General features: G+C 42.3%; 1 protein-coding gene across 1 annotated transcript in view; it reads right to left on the bottom strand.

The window, feature by feature from the left end:
* Nucleotides 1-6,146: 6,146 nt before the first annotated feature.
* LOC125303230 (cGMP-inhibited 3',5'-cyclic phosphodiesterase A-like) overlaps nt 6,147-24,203 on the bottom strand; it is a 97,077-nt gene continuing 79,020 nt past the window's right edge. The window contains exons 7-14 of the mRNA XM_048256844.1: nt 24,084-24,203; nt 23,617-23,728; nt 22,579-22,692; nt 20,177-20,376; nt 19,277-19,480; nt 14,878-15,039; nt 7,873-8,176; nt 6,147-7,312 (exon numbers count right to left, since the gene is read on the bottom strand). The exon at nt 24,084-24,203 is cut by the window's right edge and continues 18 nt beyond it. Coding sequence (XP_048112801.1) covers nt 6,987-7,312; nt 7,873-8,176; nt 14,878-15,039; nt 19,277-19,480; nt 20,177-20,376; nt 22,579-22,692; nt 23,617-23,728; nt 24,084-24,203 — 1,542 coding nt within the window. The 3' untranslated portion in view covers nt 6,147-6,986. The remainder of the gene's footprint in view (nt 7,313-7,872; nt 8,177-14,877; nt 15,040-19,276; nt 19,481-20,176; nt 20,377-22,578; nt 22,693-23,616; nt 23,729-24,083) is intronic.

Genomic DNA, 24,203 nt, shown 5'->3' with positions numbered 1-24,203 from the left:
TTGGAGACTAGAGCTATATATTTATATTTTACTCTGCCGTTGTAAATAGTCTACTTATGTGGCTTGTTCCCCCTAAACACAGTGAAAATGCTTTTGGTGTTGAGGTGAAGGATTAATAACAGGCAAAAACTCCAATCCAAATCTCCAAAGAGCTATATCCAGTGGTGTAGTCTACGTGATACGCAGGACTATGCAGTATACCCACTTAAAATAGGCAAGGATACGTATTAACATTTGGGGTTGATCACAGTATAATCCACTACAGCTAACTAGACTGCACCACTTCTCGCGAGATGTCTTCGGGTCGACTAAATTAATCCTTTAAATGAGTATAATGAATAACCTAACACTGTGGAGTGTTAATGTTAGTGTCATCTGTAACATATCTGAAATCATTCCTTAACATGAGTAAAGTAATACAGTGTGACCCAAACCCAAGTTCAGACAGTACCTTCAGCATGGGTAGTAGCCTATAACAAGCTTTTTTGCCTACTGTATAGGAAATAGGAAACTTTACAGATGTATAGACACATTACAAACAGCATGCAATGTGTACACTGCACTGAGCTGTGTCCACTGCTAAATTATTCTCTTTGAAGACAATTACATAAGTCTGCACCTAGAGCAGTAGCTAGCATCCATATTGCTTTCACAGGCCAGCGCTTGGACACTTCAAAAGCTGATGATGGTCTCTCAGCACTAATAAAGGATCTCACACAACCCCTCCCCGTTCATCTAATTATGCTTCTCACTCTTACATTTATATTTTGTTCATTTAGCAGATGCTTTTATCCAAAGCGACTTATAGCAACAAGGAATAACATACAAACTATATTGCAGAGGAGACTTTAGGTAACAATGAATACTCCTAACACATTAAGTGCAGAAGTTTAAAGCTTTGGGGCCTTTACAGAACATTTTATTTCCAGTGCAAATATATTATATGCCACCAATGAAATATACTGTAAAAATCATTTTACTTAGAAGGACTAATTCTATAAAATGGTGTAAAATATATAGGGTAATTTTGATACAGTAGAGTGCAGTCTCTGAAAATCCTCTTATAATGTATATCCAAAAATCATCAAAATCTCATTTAATTCACATAAAGAAAAACTAATTTTTGGCATATTTGTCTACAAGAGGGAGAACAATGTTGTGTATTAAATACAGTGCATTTTGTGGGTGATTTGACAAAACCTTATTTGAACAAATATACTTCTCTGTTCGAAAGTTATGATAAATCTAGTGATCAGTGTAATTACTACTACCAGAATGCAGAAGTTGAAGTATTAGTCGAGTGTAGTCGAAGGAGACGTAGGGGAAGAAGAAAGAGGTGGAGGACAGTGGAAGGAAGGGCTTCTCTTTGTATCGTAAGAAAATTCTAAAACAACTATGTTTTTTAATACTTCAAAATAACATTTGATAAATGAACCTTACATTTTTCAGTAGCCATAGGTGTGTAGATTTGAACAAAATCTAGTTTGGTTCTTACTGGGGCTTTTACTGCCTGAAATATCCGATTTTGTTTGCCATGCTTGGAGTTTAGTGCTGGGCTGGTGGGTGCCTATTTCCAACCTTTCTCATGGCACATCAGCGGTTAGACCGAGAATTCTCGTCGCAAATCAAAACTCCAAGCGGATTTGTACATGCAGCCTTACAACACTGTTTACAGGTCTTTGAGTCACGGTAAAATGTAATTTTTGGTACATAGCTAATTTAGATACACTTATGGTGTGGGTGCTTGCGTTTCTTTAGGAATCCGCCGTCTTGGTTTGTATAGAAATGAATATTAAGTGACACATACACGTAAGAGGTTGGAAATACAGGACGGTTGGTAATAGGTGACGTTCCTATAGGAGTGAAAGAAAAACTCAACGAGACCAAGTACCACAGAAAGTATATTGTGTAATCCCATGTATTCACATTACAACATCCACACAATTTAGCTTGTGAACAGTTCTAATGATTTCCATACATATTTACTGTATAATACATTTGACCAAGAGGCACTTCCAGTAATTCTGGCAATATAGGAACTACAGTATAGTGTCTAAATTACAAAACAGTAAAAATAAATAATGTATATCTAAAAGACTTTTTTGTTGTTATTTTCATATCCCCGACTGTACAGTAAATATATATTGTACAAAATGAAGCATTAACCAGCAAAGAAAGGAATCATTTTCACCTACCAAAATGTTTTGATGTGCATACCTTAGAAGTATTGCTACATGTCATAAGTGCAATATACTGGTGGGAAAAACAGAATCATTTTGTGAAGTGACAGCTATATATCAATTACAAAATACAAGTCTCATTTTCTGTCAGTATCATAAAGCTTGTTTGGTTTCTCTCAGCGATTTAGTGAACATGCCAATGATCATGGCAAGGCATCAGACAGCACAGCTGTCTAACCCAATGAGGAGGAGACCGGTGGTACAACACACAGAAAAGATAACAAGATGAATTTACTTGGCCAAAAAAAAAACAAAAAAAGCAATAGGGAATCCACAGGTGGCTCCTCCTCCAAAAAAATTAATTCAAATTAATTATTAGATTAATTTAAATCTGCGTGGGAGATGCAAGTGTAGTTTAGAATACTAAAATATCAGGTGATTGAGGCGATTGCTTTCCGAACATGGCACCATGTCTCTACAAACCACAACAAATGCAGGCAGGTGGAGGTGGATGGAGATGATGTGGAATGGATGTTTTAGTGGACCACCCTGAGAGAGGTAGAGGGACAGCATTCTGTGGATGCCGGAGAGGACGGAAGTGGACACAACCACCACCACCTTCCACTTCATCTCTATACATTACTAACTCTCCATCTTGTAGGCATGTGAAATGAGCAGATGTTTTACATATCCTACTAGCGTATATGTACATTAAATTACAGTGTGTAGAAAAGGATGCAGACTTGTGGGAATTGCCTGAGGCTTAAATTGGGAAGCACTGGAGAAGCCTAATAGATCTCACACGGTAATGAGCAGGGACTTCCGTAGCATAAAACTCACTCAGATAGCCCCGTTGCTTTCACTCGCACACACAACCCTACACACACAAACACACAAAAAACATACACACCACATACATGCACACACACATACACACATACACACACACACATGCTAAACAGCAAGGGTGTATCTGACATTCATTAACTGACAGAAAAGTGTAGTTTGTCTGCATGTTACACATTCCAAGTCAGGGATTGAATGAATGAGTGAGTGAGTGCTGCCGTGTCCTGTTGCTGGGGCAGGAGAAATCCTTGTATCATGATAGCTGAAATTCAGAGCCATCATCTGTGAACTGGCCAGTGGCCATGGATACTGTAGAACATTTCACCATCCCACAATGAAAGCAATTCCCATTGTATATCCTATAATTGTTCAAAAGTACAGTTATACTGGATAAAATATAAATGCATGCATCCTATTGTCCACAGACAAGACCATCTCTGAATCAAAACATATGAATAGTTCATTGTGAGTGAGGTGAGGAGTACGTTTTTAGACTGAATCATATTGAATGGGATGCATTCGTCATGGGACACAATGATGCAGGCCCACTTGTCACAACAGCTTTTGGTTTGCATGTGAAGCTCCAAGATGTGTGGATGTAACAGATCTTATGTAATGTTGTGCGACGGAGGCTGAATCATTCATGTTTCTGAATGAAGATGGTGAGGCACTAAATGATTCAAACCCCTTAGTACCACCATTAGCCAATGCCCTGCCAGCGTGGAGTGTGCAGTGGAGAGGAGGCCGGTGCTTCCTGTCATCTCTGGGCAAACATAGCCAATGCAGAGGTCAGGGAGAGCCAATGGGAACACAGTGTAGCTTTGATGGTTTCCGCATGCCTTCTAAAGATTTCATGGGCGGAATGTATAAATCTGTGCATCTTATCCTTGAAAAGTACGCAACGTTCTTCTCTCACAAGGACGAGGATTCTTGAGGATGCTTGACAGTGGCATGCTAAAACCAGAGCTGTGTCTTTTCCCTCCAGAACACTGTGTTAGCGTGTTAAAAACGCACGCCGAGGAGGAGAGAGGGAGGGAGGGAGGGAGGCTGGACACTGCATGGGGGGACAGAATGTTCCTTGCTTGCTCCTTTACAATGGATGCAAGGACAACTATATATTACGAGTGTGAGAGTGTGTGTGTGTGTGTGTGTATATATGTGTGTGTGTGACAAGACAAGACGTGACACTTAAATGTATGTCTGTATTTGCATTGTATACTGCTGCCATTGTGATATTGGCACAATTCATTCTGGGTGGGGGTGGCATTCAGGGGTGGCCCCCTGGTGACCAAAAGCTGCTATTCTGTATCAGCCTAGTCAGGCTACATGCCCATCAAGTTTCATGTGCCCTAGTGTTTCAGTGTTCTGGGAATCGTTGACCAAAAATGAAATGGTTACGGTATAATAAAACCTTGTAAGCTTTCCTCATCATAAACTAATTTTAATGTTAGTGTGTGTGTGTGTGTGTGTGTCTGCAAGGATGAATGCGCAAGTCTGTACCTCGGAATACTGCACCAAATACACATCCCAAAGAGGGCAAGAAGAGAGCTCTGGTGAGTCATAAGAAAATAAGCCTTTTGCATGGAAATGGAAATCTCCCAGGGGGCCACGCTTTCTCCCCTGCCAAGCCGCTCCATCAGCACAGGGCTACACAGGGAACCAACAAAGGGCTCTCAGAGGATAAACACCCCCATCGCCACGGCCCCTCCAGCTGCCCATCAAGGCCTCCTCTTCCGCAGGCCAAGATATGGGGTTCTGTGATCACGTGCGCATCATTCATGTTTTAAGTATGATGTGTGTCTCTGGTGCATAGTCACAGTCTGCTTGTGACTTTCAGTGGGATCTGGTCTCCTTTGAGGAGGCTGTCAGAAGATGAAGAAGACGTCGTGTTCCTAACGTTTCATTCCACCTGAAACTACACGACTGATTTTATCCCATTTGAGGAGCTTAAGCTTGGAGCCAGAATAATCTACTGAGACATATTTTTGGCACCTGTTTCTCTGACAAACACTGACTCTCTTCATCTTTCGTTAGAGGGTAAAGAAGCGAGATTTAAAGAAGCAAGATTTTCATTTTCTCATAAAAAACACGTCTGAGTGGAAAAAGAGAAGCACAAAGAATGCAGAGGTCCCTCCCTCTCCCTCTCCTTCCCTCTCTCCCTCTCTCTTCCCTCTCCCCTCTGTGTAAACTCTCTCCCACCCTCTCTGACTTCATCAGTGATCTCTGTGGATGTTGCAGAACGAGGCCAGCCTGCTCTTCTTGCGTAAGCCTCAGCATGAGTGACATGCATTACTGGAGCCACAGTGCTAAAATATTCACATCATAAGGGTGCTTGATCAAAGAGATGGCTGTTTGACTGCAGCAGCAGCAGCAGCACATCCAGAGCGAGTGTGCGAAGGCTTTGAGAGGCTCACCACCAGCCTATTTATAGCCTAATACAGGGTCCCAAAATATCGTAATCGTCACTGAACATGGACTCTAAAGCAGCGATTTGGGATGGTGGGGTGAGGGTCTTAACAAATGCACTGGTTTGGCTGTTGGCTGTGTCACACGTCTGGTCGTATCCCACAACTGGCTGAAGCGCTGTCCCATGCCGGTTCTGGGTTCAGCATTCTCTACTTTCCCAGCCGTTGTCTCCTCTGCTGAGAGCAGGGGCTACTGTTTGCACACTGTACTGTATGTCTATTGTTTGCCTAATAATGCCACTGACAATCCCAGTTTTTCAGTCATTAGTGTAAAAATGGGTGCCTAGTTCAATGAAACGTGTGAAACATCAGTGTGTGTAGCAACAGAGTGTAAGATGGACGGACTCCTGACAAGTGGAGAAACTGTAGACGCAAGAGCTTACGATGCAATATTTCAGAAGGAATGTTACAGGGGATACTAACAGCATGACAAGCTTCTGCTTAGAAATGTGGCTCCCCAAAATAAAAGGTCTAATCAAAAATAATCCATAGGTAAACGTATGAGAATCATTTATGTGTTTGGGGTCTATATGTAAAATAAATTTCACACAGATTTTATACTAAAATGTTAAACGTTAGGTGAAATGTCTGGAACGACTCATGGTAGATGGACAGTGAAAGCGAAAGGTCAGTATGTGCTCGTCTACGTTGTCTACTTCACAGTGCTGCACAAGAGGGTCATCAATCTAGACAGCGCACTGAGGAACCTGAAAAACCGCGCTCATAAAATAACATGAAATTAATTTTCGTCCTCCATAATGTAGTTGTCTAAATTCGCAAACATTTAATTTTGTTTTCCCTTTGACGTTATCCAATTTGGTTTCAGGGCACACTGGACATGCTCCCATCATGGAACCAAAAAGAAGGCTCCCTCTGCCCTGACCCATCCCACTCTGGCCCTTCTCATCACCTGGTCCCACAGCCTGGAGGCCACTCGGCTGCAGCTTTTCAAAATAATTTACCCTTTTACAAAAATTGCATAAGTCTGTGAAGTGTCGTTTTGGGGAGTTTGGGGGGGGGGGGACAGTCAGCAGGTTCTGGTCAGGAGAGAGAGCACTGGTGGAGGGAGAGGGAGATGAGGCATGATGATGTCCAACTCAGACTCAGATTCTCAGAGTCTCAAGAAGCCTGACTTTGGTTATGAAAGGCGCAGAAGAAAAAGTAGAGGAAGAGAGTGTGCCTGACAAAAGACAGCTCCCCCAAAAGCCTTTGACGAGAGCCGAAGGAGAGAGACTCCCCCCCTCTCTTCCTGGTTCTTTTTTCTCATTCAGGCACATGCTTCTCCCCTCTCTACAGTGTTTTGTCTCTCTCTCTCTCCCTCTCTCTCTCTCTCCCTCTCTCTCTCTCCCTCTGTCTCTCTCTCCCTGGTTCTTTTTTTCTCCTCTCTACAGTGTTTTGTCTTCTTTCGTTTAAGTGATGTGTTGAAGTCTCTCTCACATCGAATCTGTAAAAGTTGAACAGGCACGTCCAACAGGGGCAGCCTCCCCCGAGCCGCTCACTCCTCCGGGGCCTCGGACTGCTCCTCCTCCTCCGCGGCGGCGGTCTCCTCCTCTGGCTGTGGCGAGTCGACGGCCTCCTCCTCCGGGCTGGTGAGGCCCTCCTCCCCCTCGGCGGGCTCCTCCTTGCTTCCGGGCTCCTCCTCCTCGGTGATTGGCTCAGCGGGGTTGTTGAGGAGCGGCACGTCATTACTGTGCTCCTCCTCCTCCTTCTGCTCCTCCTCGGCGATCACCTTCTTCCACATCTCGTGGTTCTCCAGCAGGTGATGGGTGATCTGGCAAAACACCTTCCGACACTGCTTCTTCTTCTTGGGGCCCGGGCTCTCTAAAAAACACAAGGACACCAGGGACAAAACAAGGTCAGGAGAGGCCTCTCAGACAGGCCAATTCAGGTCAAGAAAAAAGGAAGTTTAAGAATGGCGTCTTGTGCACGTACAGGCCATTTGAGGTCAAGGATTTACTTCTCATAGAGGGACTGCACTGTGGCATGCCCTTGTTTAGCGAGTGTGCACTACTTTGACCTGAAGTATGCACGTGAGAGTGTAAATAGCATTAAAATCCAAATCCATGAAATCACTCCGGGTACAAGATGAGATCAGTGCAGTAATCACAGGCATGCTTGACAAAGTCCATTTGTGCTTAAACAAGGTGACCTCAGTCAGGCTTTCTCAGTTAAGAATCAAGATGCATGCAACAGCGAGCAACTAAAATAGACTAAGAAACCCGAAAACATAGATCACTTTTAATTATTTTCAGGGCTACAGAAAGCAGTGTGTGTGTGTGTGGGGGAGGGGAGTTGCATTTAGAGTATATTACATCATATGAATAAATACAGCTTGCAGTCTCATAAGCAAATATCGCATCATAAGTGGACAGTGCTCTTACGTGAAGCCTCGGAGCTGGTGGTCGAAGCGTCATCCTCCTCCTCCTCCGCCATGTCCTCCTCCTCCGCCATGTCCTCCTCCTCCTTGGCCGGAACCTCGGCCTCTGTCCCGTCCCCCCCGTCCTCCTTCTCTCCGCCTCCTGGGGGCGCCACCCAGTGGCCTGGTATGAGGGCGGCTGAGTCATACGAACTGCAGAGTGGCCCCACGATGTGCGTGATGAACGACTCCTGCAGCTTGGCCAGCTGGGGGGCAGAGCGGTCCATGAAGGGACTGATGGGGAGACCCAGGCTGGACTCTTCATCACCCTATGGAGAGGCGGAGGGGGGTACATTGCTTAAAGCGAAGAAAATTCCTGTGCCTGAAGCTATCAGACATTTTTGATGTGGTTACATAGACATATCTATTCTCAATTGTGAAAGCGACCTGGCCCACGCCTGAAATCCAGCGCAATCAGTGCCCTGAGAACTTTAAGCCCTGAGGATGTGTGGTAGCTTTTGGGGTGAAAACATGTATCAGTTTGGCAATGTGGCTAACGTCGACATAGACAGAGGAGATGAAGCCAAGTGTAAGGTGAGCATCTGGAGACACAGTACAGCGGATCCAACAACACAGTGAAGGCTATTTTGAAAGGAGACTTGATAGATCCACCTCTCTAGAAGGCCGGGCGGTATAGACCCTTTCAACAAGGTAAACAAAAACAATGCTTGAACATTCTATTTGGGCCCCAATCTACTTCCTCTGAATTAAGATAACATATGGAATGTTAAAAAGGAAGTCTTGTGGGGCCAACTATGATGCTGATAATGGAACTCTCTTGAAAGGGTCTATAGGAACCACAGCAGTGTGCGGAGCTAGTGACATCAAGGATGGATGTACATGGACCACAACTTCAGCAAGGTCCCCTTGGTCACTATGGCAACAGCTGGAGTTGTCACTGGCGCGCCATCATGTTGTGCACGGTGGGGGCAGACGCACAGAAAATGAATGAAAAGACGCTTCTGAAGTACAGTAGCTGGAGCTAGATGAGATTTTTTTTTTTTTCTTGTTCACTGCCTGAATTGAATATTAAGCAAAGGAGTGGGGGGTTCAGAATATGATTGCAGCAGATGAGCATGAAGGACGTGTGTGTGTGTGTGTGTGTGTGTGTGTGTGTTCTTCCTATCACTCGTCTCTCTCAGACTGCAAGACTTTGCCATTTTCTCCTTCCAGAGCCTCACAATGACGTGTGTCAAGGACAGACTCTTCAAGGTGCGCTACAGCCTGTCAGTAGAGCTATGACTGCCACAAACATACAGTCACAAAACAAGGTGTGCTACTTCCTGTCAGTAGAGCTGTGACTGCCACAGACATACGGTCACAAAACAAGGTGCGCTACTTCCTGTCAGTGGAGCTGTGACTGCCACAGCCACACGGTCACAAAACACAGCAGGATTTCTACTAAAGCGTCAGTGGGGCTGTGACTGCCACAGACATACTACTGTCACAAAACACAGCAGGATTTCTATTAAAGCGTCAGTGGGGCTGTGACTGCCACAGACATACTACTGTCACAAAACACAGCAGGATTTCTATTAAAGCGTCAGTGGGGCTGTGACTGCCACAGACATACTACTGTCACAAAACACAGCAGGATTTCTATTAAAGAGTCAGTGGGGCTGTGACTGCCACAGACATACTACTGTCACAAAACAGCGGGATTTCTATTAAAGCAGCCCTCCACAGTGGTAGTGTGTTTTTAGTATGTTTCCTCTCTCTCCTTCCTCCCCCTCAGGTCAGATCACATTAGACCTGATGCTCGTTACAGGTCACGGCATGCATTATTCATATACACGTTATACGTTGAGCAACCACAATAGTGCATATTCTCTTAGAATGTCTTAGATAGGTAGGGCTTGGAGGAGCCTATGGTGATTTCAAGGTCGTCGGGCAATCAGGCAAGCCATGCAATCAGTGTGTGGCGATCACTGATTCGCCGACTTGGTTGCCTGGCGCCCCTCAAGCATCACATTCACTCTGGTCCTCATTGCTACGGAACTAGGCTTTTGCTGGGTCTTAAAGACCTGGGGCCTCATTTATAAGTGTTGCGTAGAAATCATCCTTCATTTGATCTTAGATCATTTCTGAAATGATCGTACATGTGATTCAGAGAAAACGAACGTACGCACAAAAAAACGTGCGTACGCCACCCTTCCAGGTGTGCCCATTATAAATCACAAATGAACGTCAATTTGTGCGCAGCAGGATGGTTTTAGGTCTCCGCCTTGTAAACACCCCCTCATCAATATCATTAGCATATGTTTTAATGAAATCAATGGCCTAAAAGCTGTAGCCTATAGTATGTAAAATTATATATTAAAAACATTAGTATAGGCCTAGCCTATGCCATCTGATGTTAACTAGCCTATATGCGTCAGTTCGAATAGCTTAACTAGCCTAATTATGTTTTTTTCCAGAAAAGCTTTCTGGAAAAAGATCGTATGCATCCATGTCCATTGTCCTCTGCTCGCTTTCATTCCTTTTGCTTTCAGTAATGTGAATAATCAACATTTAGTATGTTTAGGCCTAAAAAATTGGGTAGGCCTACCTTATGAAGGAAAGACCTCTAGGCCTACAGCATAATCCTATACGTTATGGTACAGTAGGCTACTGTACGTTTCCAATATGACCCAGGGTAATATGCTGATTTAGCCTACAAAACAGAGGACTAAATTATAAGCGTGATATGTCATGTAGGCTTAACGTTTCTAGTAGGGTAGGCTATGTTTTTTCAGAAAAAGTAGCCTAGTTCGCCGGTCATTTTTCATTCATTCTGCATATCTTTGCTATCATTTTCTTTCAATAATGTCCAATGGCTTAAACATTGTCCTTTATTGTTTGCTTTAGGCTTACCTTTATATTTTATCCTACATTATTCAACTCACGTATTGTCATCTGATCTTGGGCACTGCCAGTCAAAAAAAGCAAACAGGTGCGCGCTCTGCACCTCTTTACGCAACTCCGACGCAACACTAAATATGAAGATGCCCTGCTTTCAGAGGATAACTTCCGTCCCTTGGTTGTGTAGGCTATAGGCCTATATGATATAAAATATCTATAGCCTACATTGTATAGCTTACAGTCAAATATTACCTTTCTGTTACGAAGCTGGGAATAGGCCTATGAGCGCAATTTAGGATGTAGTGGAGGCTAAACACGAGTAAACGCAGTTTATCCACCTCTGAAATTTCAGAAATAGAGTTTAGGCCTACCCACCTCTTATTAGAGTTTATCCACCTCTCAAAAATGAAATATCTATAGCCTACATTGTATAGCTTACGGTCAAATATTACCTTTCTGTTTAGTTAATTTTGTCACCTATTTTTAATTTAGTCTTAGTCTTAGTCTTGTGACGAAATGTCCTTTTTAGTCTTTGTCATATTTAGTCATTGAAATATCATTTTTGTTAGTCAAGTTTTAGTCAACTAAAAGTCTCGTAATTTTAGTCTAGTTTTAGTCAAAAGAAAACTAAAGCTATCTTAGTCAGTTTTAGTCAAAACATTTCAGTCTTTTTTTTATAACAAATTATTTCAGTCAGTCAGTATGTTTACATGCACAGGTAAGTCGAGCTACAGTTATAGCTCGGCTGGGATTTGACCATAGACAGTAAAAGATTTGACTGGACCACTGTCATGATCTTAAGTGAGACCAGTGTTTCACAAAGTGTGGTCTGGGGACCACTGGTGGTCCATAAGCTATCCCAAGTGGTCCACGAGCAGACCTGGTAAAATATAATATAGATGAGTTGTTTGCAATATTGAACCAACTTGTATGTAAATTCAAACAGTTCTACAACACTGTCTATGTCAGATATGCCAGTTTAAATCATATGAATCCTCTGACACAATTAAGCAAAGTGCAAAGACAATAAGCAAGGTGGTTCAGTGAGTATTGTGTAGGCTAATATACTGCTAGGTCTATTTTTAATTGTTTTTAGCTAGGTAGTCCGTGCATTTCTTTTTATTGATTAGTTAAGTGGTCCTTCATCTGAAAAAGTTTGAGAAACACTGTCTTAGACTCAAGTATGAATGTTTACTCCGCCACGCTTAGATGGCAATATACCAAATGCAACACAAACTCTCTATCTTAACTAACTTGCTAGCTTAACTTTCCATATTAGCTTACTTGCTAGCAAACTTTGCATCATCAGTGTAACTAGTTAAATAGTTGACATTACTTGCTGAAAATTTTCGTATGGACATTCTGGGGGATGTTAATCTGTATATGTATGAGAGAAGCTTCAGCTTCTGGGTATGTAGCATTGTGGCCTAATGCCTAGGTAGTTAGCTTGCTAACTCTGGCAGAAATCTCCGGTGTTCTTGTTCCATGTAGTTTCGTACAGGGTTGCAGCAGAGAATGTCTAGTTGCAGCAACAGCACGTAGACTAGCCTACAGGAAAGCTGGCGCGCATGAACCATGAACTCATTCGGAATATTTTGAAAACGTAACAGCTATTCTGGCTTCTCATTTTTTAGACGAAAATGAAGAGAGATTTTATCTTAGTTTTTATTTCATGCAAAACATTTTAGTCTCGTCTTTTTTCGTCAACAATAATGCATCTTAAGATAGTCTTAGTCAGTGTTTCAGGACATTAGTGCAGTCTTGTCATCGTCTCGTCTTAGTCATGGAAAAAAAGGTTGTTGACGAACATTTTTTCTCTAGTCTCGTCTGACGAAATTAACACTATTTCTGTTACGACGCTGGGAATAGGCCTATGAGCGCAAATTAGGATGCAGTGGAGGCTAAACGCGAGTAAACGCAGTTTATCCACCTCTGAAATTTCAGAAATAGAGTTTAAGCCTACCCACCTCTTATTAGAGTTTATCCACCTCTCAAAAAAGTGTATTCACTTTTAACATTCAAAACTGTATGATCAAATACTATCCTATATTCCCAATACTGCACAATAACCTCCAACATTATCAAACTGTTCGATTGCCTTTTTGAATGCCTTCCTCTCCTAAACGAGGGCAATTGGACATTTGATGGTCAATATTAGATTGGTGAGAACACTAAATATACTAGATCACCTGTAAGAATGTTTCAATTATTCTATCATAGGTCTTGGTGGGTTTTTTTTAGATATTGTGAAATAAGTAAGCTATACGTCTTTTCACTTTCTTAAGTGGGCTATAGTTCTCATTAGCAGTTTTATGCCAAACCATGAAACATTAAGCTGCGTCCAAAAACGTCTTTAAAAATCTTCTGATATTGATCATGCATATGGCAAAGAAAGACATGATATCGTTGGTCTTGGAATTTTGAAAATGCATCGCACTTAGACCTCAGATTACTTGCAGTACCCCGGCATTACCACAAGGCAATGGTCGTACGTCAAGTTTGAACCTGACGTGGAGATAAGCACTTTTCCACGTCAAAGACGGTTTTTATAAATCTGAGCGTTGGCATGGATTTGAGCGCACGCACGGTCTAAGATCAAATCTGTGCGTAAGAACGCTTTATAAATGAGGCCCCTGGCTAGCGAATTAAACACTGACTGCCCTTGAGATCTATAACATCCCAACACCAATAGCTGTCTGGTTCGAACCCCGACCAGTAGGATCAGCTGAAGTGCACTTGAGCAAGGCACCTAACCCCTCACTGCTCCACAAGCGCAGCTGTAGCAGGCAGCTCACTGCATTGGGATTAGTCGTGTGTCGTCGTGTGCTTCACCTCACTGTGTGTTCACATTCTCCAGAATGTCTCTTTCTTTTCTCAAATACCCTGCACCCATTCATTTGGGTTCATATGGACTAATTGGCAACCTACATATTTAATACAGCTATCACTGATTTAAGTTATAATATATTCCATTGCAGTGCAAATGCATGCATGTCATTTTGTGAACTGAAATGATAATTTCCTGTATGATTAAACTGCCCCTTGCTTAATCAATCATATATTATCTTATAAATCAATCTAAACTAATCAAAACAGCTGTTAATATTACACATGTGTTGGCTTAGAAAGTGGATGCTACCATGCTATGAATCTGCCTAGTAGTAAACTACTGTGGACCACTAACTATTTAGCACATGCCTCTTATTTTCCACAAACATCCATTTTCAACACTATCATATAATTTTTATGCATTAAAAATACATACAATTTGCATCCATATCTCTCTATCGTCTGATTTTAAAAAGAATTCCAGTATATATATATATATATATATATATATATACATACATACATATTACACAGAGTATATTATGTGTATCTCTTATCTGTAGGAGAGGATTTCAGTCATGAAACATACAGAATGTTCATTTGGGGCCTGTTCTATCGCTGTGACATTCAGGCTGTTATCTCGCTCTGTGTAATTGTGTGCAGGGTGCACAGCCATGACAATCAAACGTTGCTCCTGCTTCACAGCGACAAGGAGGAGGAAACAACAAGTGAATGAGCCTCCTCTGAAGAGGTGAGGGGAAATTCTCTCCTCTGCTCCAGCAGAAAGAGAAAAAAGGAGAGAGAGAAATAGCTGTCTCGCTATGATTGGTTCAGCCTTCTGTTCTCTTTTATTTTCTCAGTGCTTCAAAATCAAGGATGACAAAAATGGCTTAACTGTTTTACCTTGAGAATCCTGCACCGCATGCATACAGTACACACAATGTGGCAGTTAGAGGTGTCAAAAAAGATCTGTCAAAGTGGCACTATGCAGAGCACCACAGGGAGCCTTTATGCTCTCGCTGTGCAGAGGCTGCTGTGATGGCAACTCACTTATCCCAATATACGGTGGCTCTTATAGTCTTCATGTGGCGTATTGCAACAGCGTATGACGCAGACAGAGTGGACTTAAAGGAATAATCTTGGAAGCAACCTACTGTCTATATATGGATAATAATGAGTTTGGAACAGTGTGTTAACTGCGGGAGTTTTGAGCTAGACTGTTTTTGCATTTATAATGAAATGGCTTATAATGATAGTGCAAATGGCATGGCTCCAGAGTATTCCTTTTACAGTGTTTTACCTGTTCGTAGAACTCATTGACGATTCCTTGCGTCCATTGCAGGTGAAGGTCCTTGCACTTGAGAGGTCCATTGATGTCAGCTAACTTGATGCACATTTGGCAAACCAGGAGTCTGTCATTCTCGTTGGACCAATTGATACCTGTGCCTACATCATGGCCCACCTGTTGAATGACAATCAATTAGAAATAAGTTTGTTTGTTACTCGTCGAGTTCACCTCGTCGAGGTGTAAACTGAAGTAAGGCGGGCACGATGCAGTTAGGTAGCAGCATTTCTTCACTTTCCTTTCTTACACTCTTGTCATGATGTTTGTTTATAAATGCAGTTTCCATCAGCCTCAACTGCTGTTAAAACACAAGTGTTTTGACACAATAAAGGCTTTTCTTTAAATAGCATCCCTTTGCATATCTTAGAACAGTTGCAGATATTTAGTTTGCAACAGATTTGCAAGACATCTGATAAATATTGGTTGTCAACACATTAATGAGGAGAGAATGTGAGAGAAGCTAATGTTGGTTCCAATGTTTCTTCCCTGAGTCCAGCAGCTTTTCCTGTTAATGCAGGTCCAGATTAAGCCTAGCCCACATTCCCACTTGCGTCACGTGATTGCCTAAAAAGCGACACCATTGTCCGAGGTATTAAAGAAACACATGTAACACGCTCACAATCAGTGGCTAAACAAACAGCAAAACTTGAAACTCTCATAGTCAGGGATGTAGTGGTAAAATAAAACTTGGGTCAACTATGAATTCTGTGAAGTGGACTGCACCGTGTGGTATCAGATTTTTCAGAACATGTTTGATGATGGTGGAGGTTATTGTCCAGTGTTTATAACAATATCAGTGGTATTAGTTGCAATTGGTGAATAAACTCTTTTGAGAGGGGGATAAACTCTAATAAGAGGTTGACAAACTCTATTTTTGAAATTTCAGAGGTGGATAAACTGCGATTACTTGCATTTAGCCTCCACTACATCCCTGCTCATGGTATAATCGGCACAATACATTGACCTGAATGCACCATAGAGAATCAACAGTGGAATGATTCAGGACCGAAGTGCTTTCCGAGAAAATGCTAATTGTTAAGTGAATATGAAAAAAATGCTAGGACCCTAGAAAGCCTAATTTTCTTTCATTAATCGCCAATCATGTGTCCTTCTCACATTTCAGTGAAAGCTTACATGGTTCCAGGAAAGAAAAGGTCAACAGGGTGCAGTGGTCCAGCAGAGAGAGAGAGAGGGAGAGAAAGAGGAAAGTGAGAGAGAGAGAGAGATAGAAAGAAATATATAGAGAGGAAGAGGAAAGGGAGAGAGAGAGGGGGGAGGGGAAAGAGAGAGAGACAGAGAGATAGGATTGGGAAAAGACAGAGACTGAGAATGTGAAGCTGCTCAAGCTAATCCTTGAATAAACACTGTTTAGTCTAATGCTATAGAAGGACAATTAGAGCACATTAATTGCCCTTAAGTTTTAAAAGCTGAGGGGAACCTCATGTTGGCAGAATGAAAGACCAGGTGCCTACCACAGATATTAACGTCTCAGACCATAGACAAGTCTGCAGAAACATATCTATGCTGAACCCACTAACTGTGATCCAGAATCACTTTGAAAGCTTTCTAATCTGAGAGTTAACTGGGTCAATTGAATTATGTTTGACAGACTGGCAGAGAAATTTACATGATTTGCATCATTTTTACATATGGATATATTTTCATATTAAGTTATTCACATGTACAAGACTCACTGTGGAAGTGAGAACAGCCATAAAGCCAGTCTGTGGGGCCTAATTCAAATGGTGGACGAAGTACAAAATCTATCAACGAGCAAACGTCTCACATATGAACTGTAGATATTGTGTGGTATAGACCCTTTCAACAATAAAAACAAAAACAATGCTTGAACATTCTATTTGGTTCCCAATCTACTTCCTCTACATTAAGATAACATATGGAATGTTAAAACGGAAGCCTTGTGGGGCCAACTATGATGCTGATAATGGAACTCTCTTGAAAGGGTCTATAGAGTACCGAAGCCATGACGTAGCGTTGCCAGGCAGCAATTTCACTGGATCTAAACAAATCAATCTACCATTAGAAATCACCATAACGGTGGCTTTCTTAATCTATTTCAATAATTTTACAACGTTTCTAGACGTTAGTATATTTTTTTTACACTGTAGGAATCACATACTACAACATATATTCATACCAACACAATCAAATTCGTGACTACAGAGTTTTATTTTAGCATGGGTTTCCTCCGTAAAAGAGACCTGCATGTACCTTTACAGCATGCGGTTAAAATCTTTATATTCACGGACGTGTTTTGACTTTATTTTTTTGGCAAAAAACGTCGCTTTTAACAGCCGTCAGTCTTTGAGAAGACGGGAACTATCCACTGGAATTTTGTTTCTTTCTATTACACCTGCCAGGGAATCCGTGTTATGTGGCTAAGCTGCTGCCTAGCAGGTAAAACACGTTGAAATGGATATATTTATTTTTATTAGCTAGAACATATTATTATTACATTCAATGCTATTTATGCCACTTCGAAAGTTTGTTTAGATCCAGTGATTCTGCCGTCATGGAAACGCTACGTCACACTTCGGGACTCTATTGTGTGATGAGGGAGCATTGAGTTGTCTCATCAATGTGGTTAAGCAGTCTTGTCCATGGTGTTCAATTAGCAAACTGATTTTGCCTAGATACTAAATTAGCTTTAGCTGGACATAAAGGTTGTATCAGCGATGGCGGGGTAATGTCACTTCTGTTGACGTTCAAACAAAACAGAGAGCTAGCTCGCTACTCCCTCCCCCTCCCTCCTGTGCAATTGACTCTCCTGAACACGCATCTTGTCGGTTATTGGTTGGAACACTTTATTTTGCCTTTGAGTGGTTGGCAACACTTGTTGTCAGCAATTGTTTTTGTGTGCAGATCTCAGAGCCTAGGCTGCCTACAGAGACACGTTTTTTTTAAATGCATTTAAGCTTGGGCGTTTTTTTTGGGCCTGCAATCGCTGATACAACCTTTAAGACTTTGCTGTTTGCCCATCATTTAAATCTGGGCCCCTGTATCTATGCTACTGGGCCCGTTTGTGTTGCCTATTGTCTAGTGTTAATTTTGTCACCTATTTTTAATTTAGTCTTAGTCTTAGTCTTGTGACGAAATGTCCTTTTTAGTCTTTGTCATATTTAGTCATTCAAATATCATTTTTGTTAGTCAAGTTTTAGTCGACTAAAAGTCTTGTCATTTTAGTCTAGTTTTAGTCAAAAGAAAACTAAAGGTATCTTTAGTCATTTTAGTTAGGCTACAGTTATAGCTCGGCTGGGATTTGACCATAGATTTGACTGGACCACTGTCATGATATTCGTAGTCCAGTGTTTCTCAAAGTGTGGTCCGGGGACCACTGGTGGTCCGCAAGCTATCCCAAGTGGTCCGCGAGCAGACGTGGTAAAATATAATATAAATTAGTTGTTTGCTTATTGTGACGGAGGATTCATACTGTATGATTTAAACATATCTTACATAGACAGTGTTGCAGAACTGTTTGGATTTACATACAAGTTGGTTCAATATTGCAAAGTGCAAAGACAATAAGCAAGGTAGTTCAGTGAGTAGGCCTATTGTGTAGACTAATATACTGTTGAAGTAGGTCTAATCTTTTTTTTTTTTTTAGCTAGGGTTAGTTAAGTGGTCCTTCTTCTGAAAAAGTTTGAGAAACACTGTCGTAGACCCAAGTATTAATGTTTTACTCCGCCACGCTAGATGGCGATATGCGCCCAAACACAACACATTCCCCAAACAAACTCTCCGTCTTAGCCATAGCTAACTGGCTAGCGAACTTTCCATATTAGCTTACTTGCTAGCAAACTTTGCATCATCAGTCTAACTAGTAAAATAGTTGACATTACATGATGAACATTTTCGTATGGACATTCTGGGGGATGTTAATTTGTTTGAGAGAAGCTTCAACTTCTGGGCAAGTAGCATTGTGGCATAAAGCTTAGGTAGTTAGCTTGCCGTGTTCTTTTTCCATGTAGTTTCGTGTTGCAGCCACAGGGTAGACTAGCCTACAGGAAAGCTGTTGTGTATAAACTAATTCGGAATATTTTGAACACAGCTAGATATTCTGTCTTCTCATTTTGTAGACGAGATTTTATCTTAGTTTTTATTTCATGCAAAACATTTTAGTCTCGTCTTTTTTCATCAACAATAATGCATCTTAAGATAGTCTTAGTCAGTGTTTCAGGACATTACTGCCGTCTCGTCATCGTCTCCTCTTAGTCATGAAAAAAAAAGGTCGTTGACGAACATATTTTCTCTCGTCTCGTCTGACGAAATTAACACTAGTCTTTACAGAGTAGTGTGTTAGTCTGGGATGTACTTGGTTTGTGGATTACTGCACCTTGGCATTGAACTCAGCCAGGAAGTCAAAGTGCTTCTTCAGGTCAGTGGCGAGGATGGCCTCAATGACCAGGAAGCGAAAGCGCTTGAACTCCACGTGGTTGAGGTTCCCCAGGAAGTTGTACTCAGGGTGGGACAGGAAGAGGTTCCAGGCGGCGGCAGCGTGATGGTTCTCCAAAACAGAGCGGTCATTGTACAGCACAGCCTGAACAGGGGAGGGGAAGATGCACAAAGGGAATATACAATAGAGAAGACCACAGTACACTCTGCAACACACACCACAGTACACTCTGCAACACACACCACAGTACACTCTGCAACACACACCACAGTACACACTGCAAACACACACCACAGTACACACTGCAACACACACCACAGTACACACTGCAACGCCACAATACACACTGCAACGCACACCACAGTACACACTGCAACGCACACCACAGTACACACTGCAATGCCACAATACACACTGCAACACTCACCACAGTACACACTGCAACGCACACCACAGTACACTCTGCAACACACACCACAGTACACTCTGCAACACACACCACAGTACACTCTGCAACGCACTACAGTACACACTGCAACACACACCACATTACACACTGCAACGCACCACAGTACACTCTGCAACACACACCACAGTACACACTGCAACACACACCACAGTACACTCTGCAACGCACACTTTTGCAGCTCTCATGTGTCTCTGAACACTTGATTCACCATGAGCGTCCTGACTGAGGTCATCCTCCACACATCCCCATGGTCCTGAATGACTCTGGACACTGCCACACTTGTGTGTTTTTTATTCATAAAGAGCTGACACATGCTGGTCCACGGCTTTTCCTCTCCCATAACTCTCCCTTCCCAGGAGCTCCCCTCTCACCTGGGGGGCGCTGGTGGCCACCAGGAAGGCGTTGGTCCTGCCGGGGTGGTCATAGTCGTGCATGGCTGCCGCCACGTACAGCGCCATCAGCTCCAGTGCGGGGATGAGGCCCGACAGGCACCCGTAGCCCTCCTCCGAGGCCGGGTATGTCTTAGACAGCAAGTAGCCCATGTGACTATGGGTGATGCCGCTGTCCGAGTCTTCGGAAACAAGACACCAGATCGTTGGTCATCATCAGCATCAGAAGGTCAGTCAACAGACGAGGACAGTGTTTGCAGCATGGCTAAGCTATGTGGTGCTGTAATGCAGCTAATGATATATATATATATATATATATATATATATATATATATATATTAGGGGTGTAAAGATTAACCGATACGTATCGGTATCCGTTTTTAACGTGTAAGATACGGCTACATCGATACGTGAAGCCCCGTATCGGAAAAAAACTGAAATGAACCGGTCGTTATATCGATTTACTTGTTATGAATCGGTTAACAACGTTTTCTGCTCGCTCAGACTCTCATTTACGTTCCAAGCAGCGTACATATCCCACTTCCGGTTTTGAAACTATCGCGGGTAACGGAATTGTGGGTAATGCAGTTCGTTTTTGGTTACATTCATTGCCCAGAGTTGTCAAATGACCTCATTACCCACATCTACTGCAACTTAAGCATGTGACAACTTGCACTCGGTCGGCTTTTGTTTTTCGAAATCCAGCGCGAAATTAAACACTTATAGCATTCCTAAACAGCAACGATAGTCTGTAGAGTAGCCTTACCTTTGATGAAGGGATTTCCTTAAAGGAACCGTATGTAAGATTGTGGCAAAAGCTGGTACTACAATCACTTTCAAATTACTGTAGAGCGCTGTATCCCCTTCCCCTCCCCTCTGACTGGTAGAGCTGGCAACCCGGATGCCGAAACACTACTGACTTTGTGATAAGTAGATAGGTGGACGGTGGCGCATCAGGCCAAAACACAACATGACAACATAAACATCAGTTGAGGGCTGCAACTTCACTTTTTAAACGACAATATCCTGGCCGGACTACTGTTGTCAGTGATATAAGTATTTGAAATGAATATGATTTCTTAATGTCTATGACATATCAGGGCCATTTTATGATTAATTGAAATACATTTCTTACATACGGTTCCTTTAATGTTAAATAATAATTTGGCCCTTGCTGCTAAAACGATGCACAAATTATTAGCCAATGATTTTGTTCATATTCACTCAGACTTGTGGCATTATTGGTTTCTGCATTAGGTCTACTGTTGGAACAAAATAAGCCCAGAGAGTTCATTGATTTGTAGGCCTATTTTATTTTTGTTGGGTAGGCTAGGCTATATGAGAAAAGGCCAAGAGTTTTTTAAGCACTTTTATTTTGGTATTGTCTTACCTCAACAGGGCTGAAAACAATCAGATATAACTCTATAAAATCTGTGAAAGATCTATAAAGTCTATAAAAATGTATTTTTATGTTTTATTTGGCTGCTGCGTTTGACTGAAATGTAGACTATTCTTTTTTCATTTCAATACAGTATATGAAACAAACCTCAGTTTAGATAATCATATTCACACATTTTTTTTGACTAATTCACAACCATGACCATGATAATTGATAATATAAAATTAATGTGCACCATGAGCAAATGATAAAAAAATCATTCAGAATGCTTTCCAAGATTGAATGCAATCATCGAATTGCATCAAATCGCATCGCATCGAATCGTACTGAATCATTTTTTACAAACATGTATCTTTTCTTGTATCGAATCGTGCCCATGTATCTAGATGCAAATCGTATCGTCTTTTACATGAGAGATTCACACCCCTAATATATATATATATATATATATATATATATATATATATATGCAGCAGATTCCAGCACAGATAGGCTAATCTCCCCTAAGTAAAGACAGCTGGACATATAAATTGAGTTGCTAAAAACAGTCGTGAGGTGGTTCAGTAAGTGGAGAATGTGTGGCCCTACGAGGGACATGGGGGGTGGAAGAAAGCTGACAAAGACACTTCAGTCCAACTGCATGTGCATTCTTAAAGCCAGGCAAGGTTAGGGGTACACAGGAATATGTCTGGCATATGAATAACATGCAAAGTCATACACAGAGCTGCCAACCCTCACACATTCAATTGCATGTGTGGAGCCAATCAAATGAATGAATCTCAATCTGAATGTGTGAGAGTTGGCAGCTCTGCATATATGATGGCATGATGTTGACTAAGAGATGTGGCTGGATGTTTAAGAGATGGAGAGGGAAACATGTCCCATGTTCAAACTCTTTGGGTTCAACTACGGAAATTCTTTGCAAAACCAAACTAGAGTGTAATATCCCCAATCACTCCCAGGGGGCAGGGTGGAGCACACGTACCAGAGTCGCTGGCAGAGCTGTGGTCAGGGAGGAGACTGGGCAGGCCAGGCACTGGCTGCGTGGTGAGGTACCACACGGCATGCAGCACGTCTGTGGCATGGATCCGGTTGTGGTCTATCAGAGACGAGAGTGGGGATGCTGTGGTTACTCATATGGCCACCAGAGGGCGACATGATACTGTTTTAGGTTTTGCCACAAAACCCTTTACTCCCAAAACCAGGTCAGCAAAAAATATCCCAAACCATTAAAATGAGTACGTTAGAGAGCGAACAACTAGTTCAGCAAATTTGTAAGAATTGCACAAACACTGCAGATACATCAAACCTTCCAGATAAGTGCTAACACACTGTAGTTTATCATACTGCCTTGTGCCCAATAGGGACAACCTTTTTTGATGAAATTTTGTATTGTACTGCAAAAAAGAGCTGAAATTGTAATACATCAAACGCAAACAATTACAAATCGCCCCCATCCAAAGCAGTTTTCAGGATGCTATCGTGAGTATGGAGCATTCAGAGCCTGCTCTGGGCCCGCCAGATTCTCTGGCGGAGGGTGATGACCCTTCTACTCTTCCAAAGACAACACTTTCCAGAGAGGAGTGGGATTGATTTCATTGCAGGGAAAATAGTCTCTTTGAAAATCTGCTTGCTGGATACCTGGCTGTCAGCTTCAAGTAGAAAAAAATGACATCAAATGCGATTCCTAGAAAGATTGCTGTGAGTTTTCCACAAAGTAGCTACATTTGCTCCACATGCACAGTTTGTTTGAAAGGAAATTAACATTGAGTGAGTATTAAGAGTGAGTTTCATGTTTAGGTTAAATCGGAGACTAAAAATAAACTGAACAATGGTTAAAAAAACTAAAATAAAAGTCAAATTGACAGCAGCTGGTCAAACAGCAGTTGCCCTTCAGGATATCCAGGGAAAAATAAAAAAATTAAAAAAAAATAATGACTTCTGCCTGGATCAGTAGTGTGGCATCCTCTAGTGGCTACAATCTGAACTGTACTAGATGTACACCCCCCCCCGAGTCACTCACAGGGGATGTCTCTGTAGCCACTCTCCAGGGCATGGAAGTAGTTCATGAACTCTGGTACCGGAATCTTGAAGATCTCAAAGAGTCCCGTGTCCTCGAACAGCCTGTAGGAGATCTAGGGCAGGAAAACAAACACATCAGGTCAGACAGATAGACAGACAGACAGTTGGGCAGACATACAGACAGATGGCCAGACAGACAGACAGATAGACAGACAGACATATAGTTGGGCAGACAGACACACAGTTGTGCAGAGAGACAGACAGATGAACAGACAGACAAAAAGACAGTTTGGCAGACAGACAAACAGACAGAGGGATAGATGTAGCCCTCCAGGCACTGAGAGGCCCTTTGTGGTTGGGTCTGTGTCTGGCTCAGGAGCTCACTCCCCTGGTCTTGTGTAGCCCCTGATGGCTGTCTGCTGACTAACAGGCTTAAGGGGGTGTTGGGTGGGGTCCCCTCGGTCTCACCTGACTGAGGATGCGGCCGCACTTGCCCTGGGTCCTCTCCACCATGCTAAAGATGGGGAAGTTCCAGTTGTTGATCTGACTCATCAGCGACTCTAGGTCCTCCATCACCAGAGGCTCCGG

The sequence above is a fragment of the Alosa alosa genome, chromosome 11 (genome assembly GCF_017589495.1).
Source record: "Alosa alosa isolate M-15738 ecotype Scorff River chromosome 11, AALO_Geno_1.1, whole genome shotgun sequence".
Lineage (NCBI taxonomy): Eukaryota > Metazoa > Chordata > Actinopteri > Clupeiformes > Clupeidae > Alosa > Alosa alosa.
Note: the sequence above shows the minus strand (reverse complement) of the source record. Positions and strands in the feature narration are given on the sequence as shown.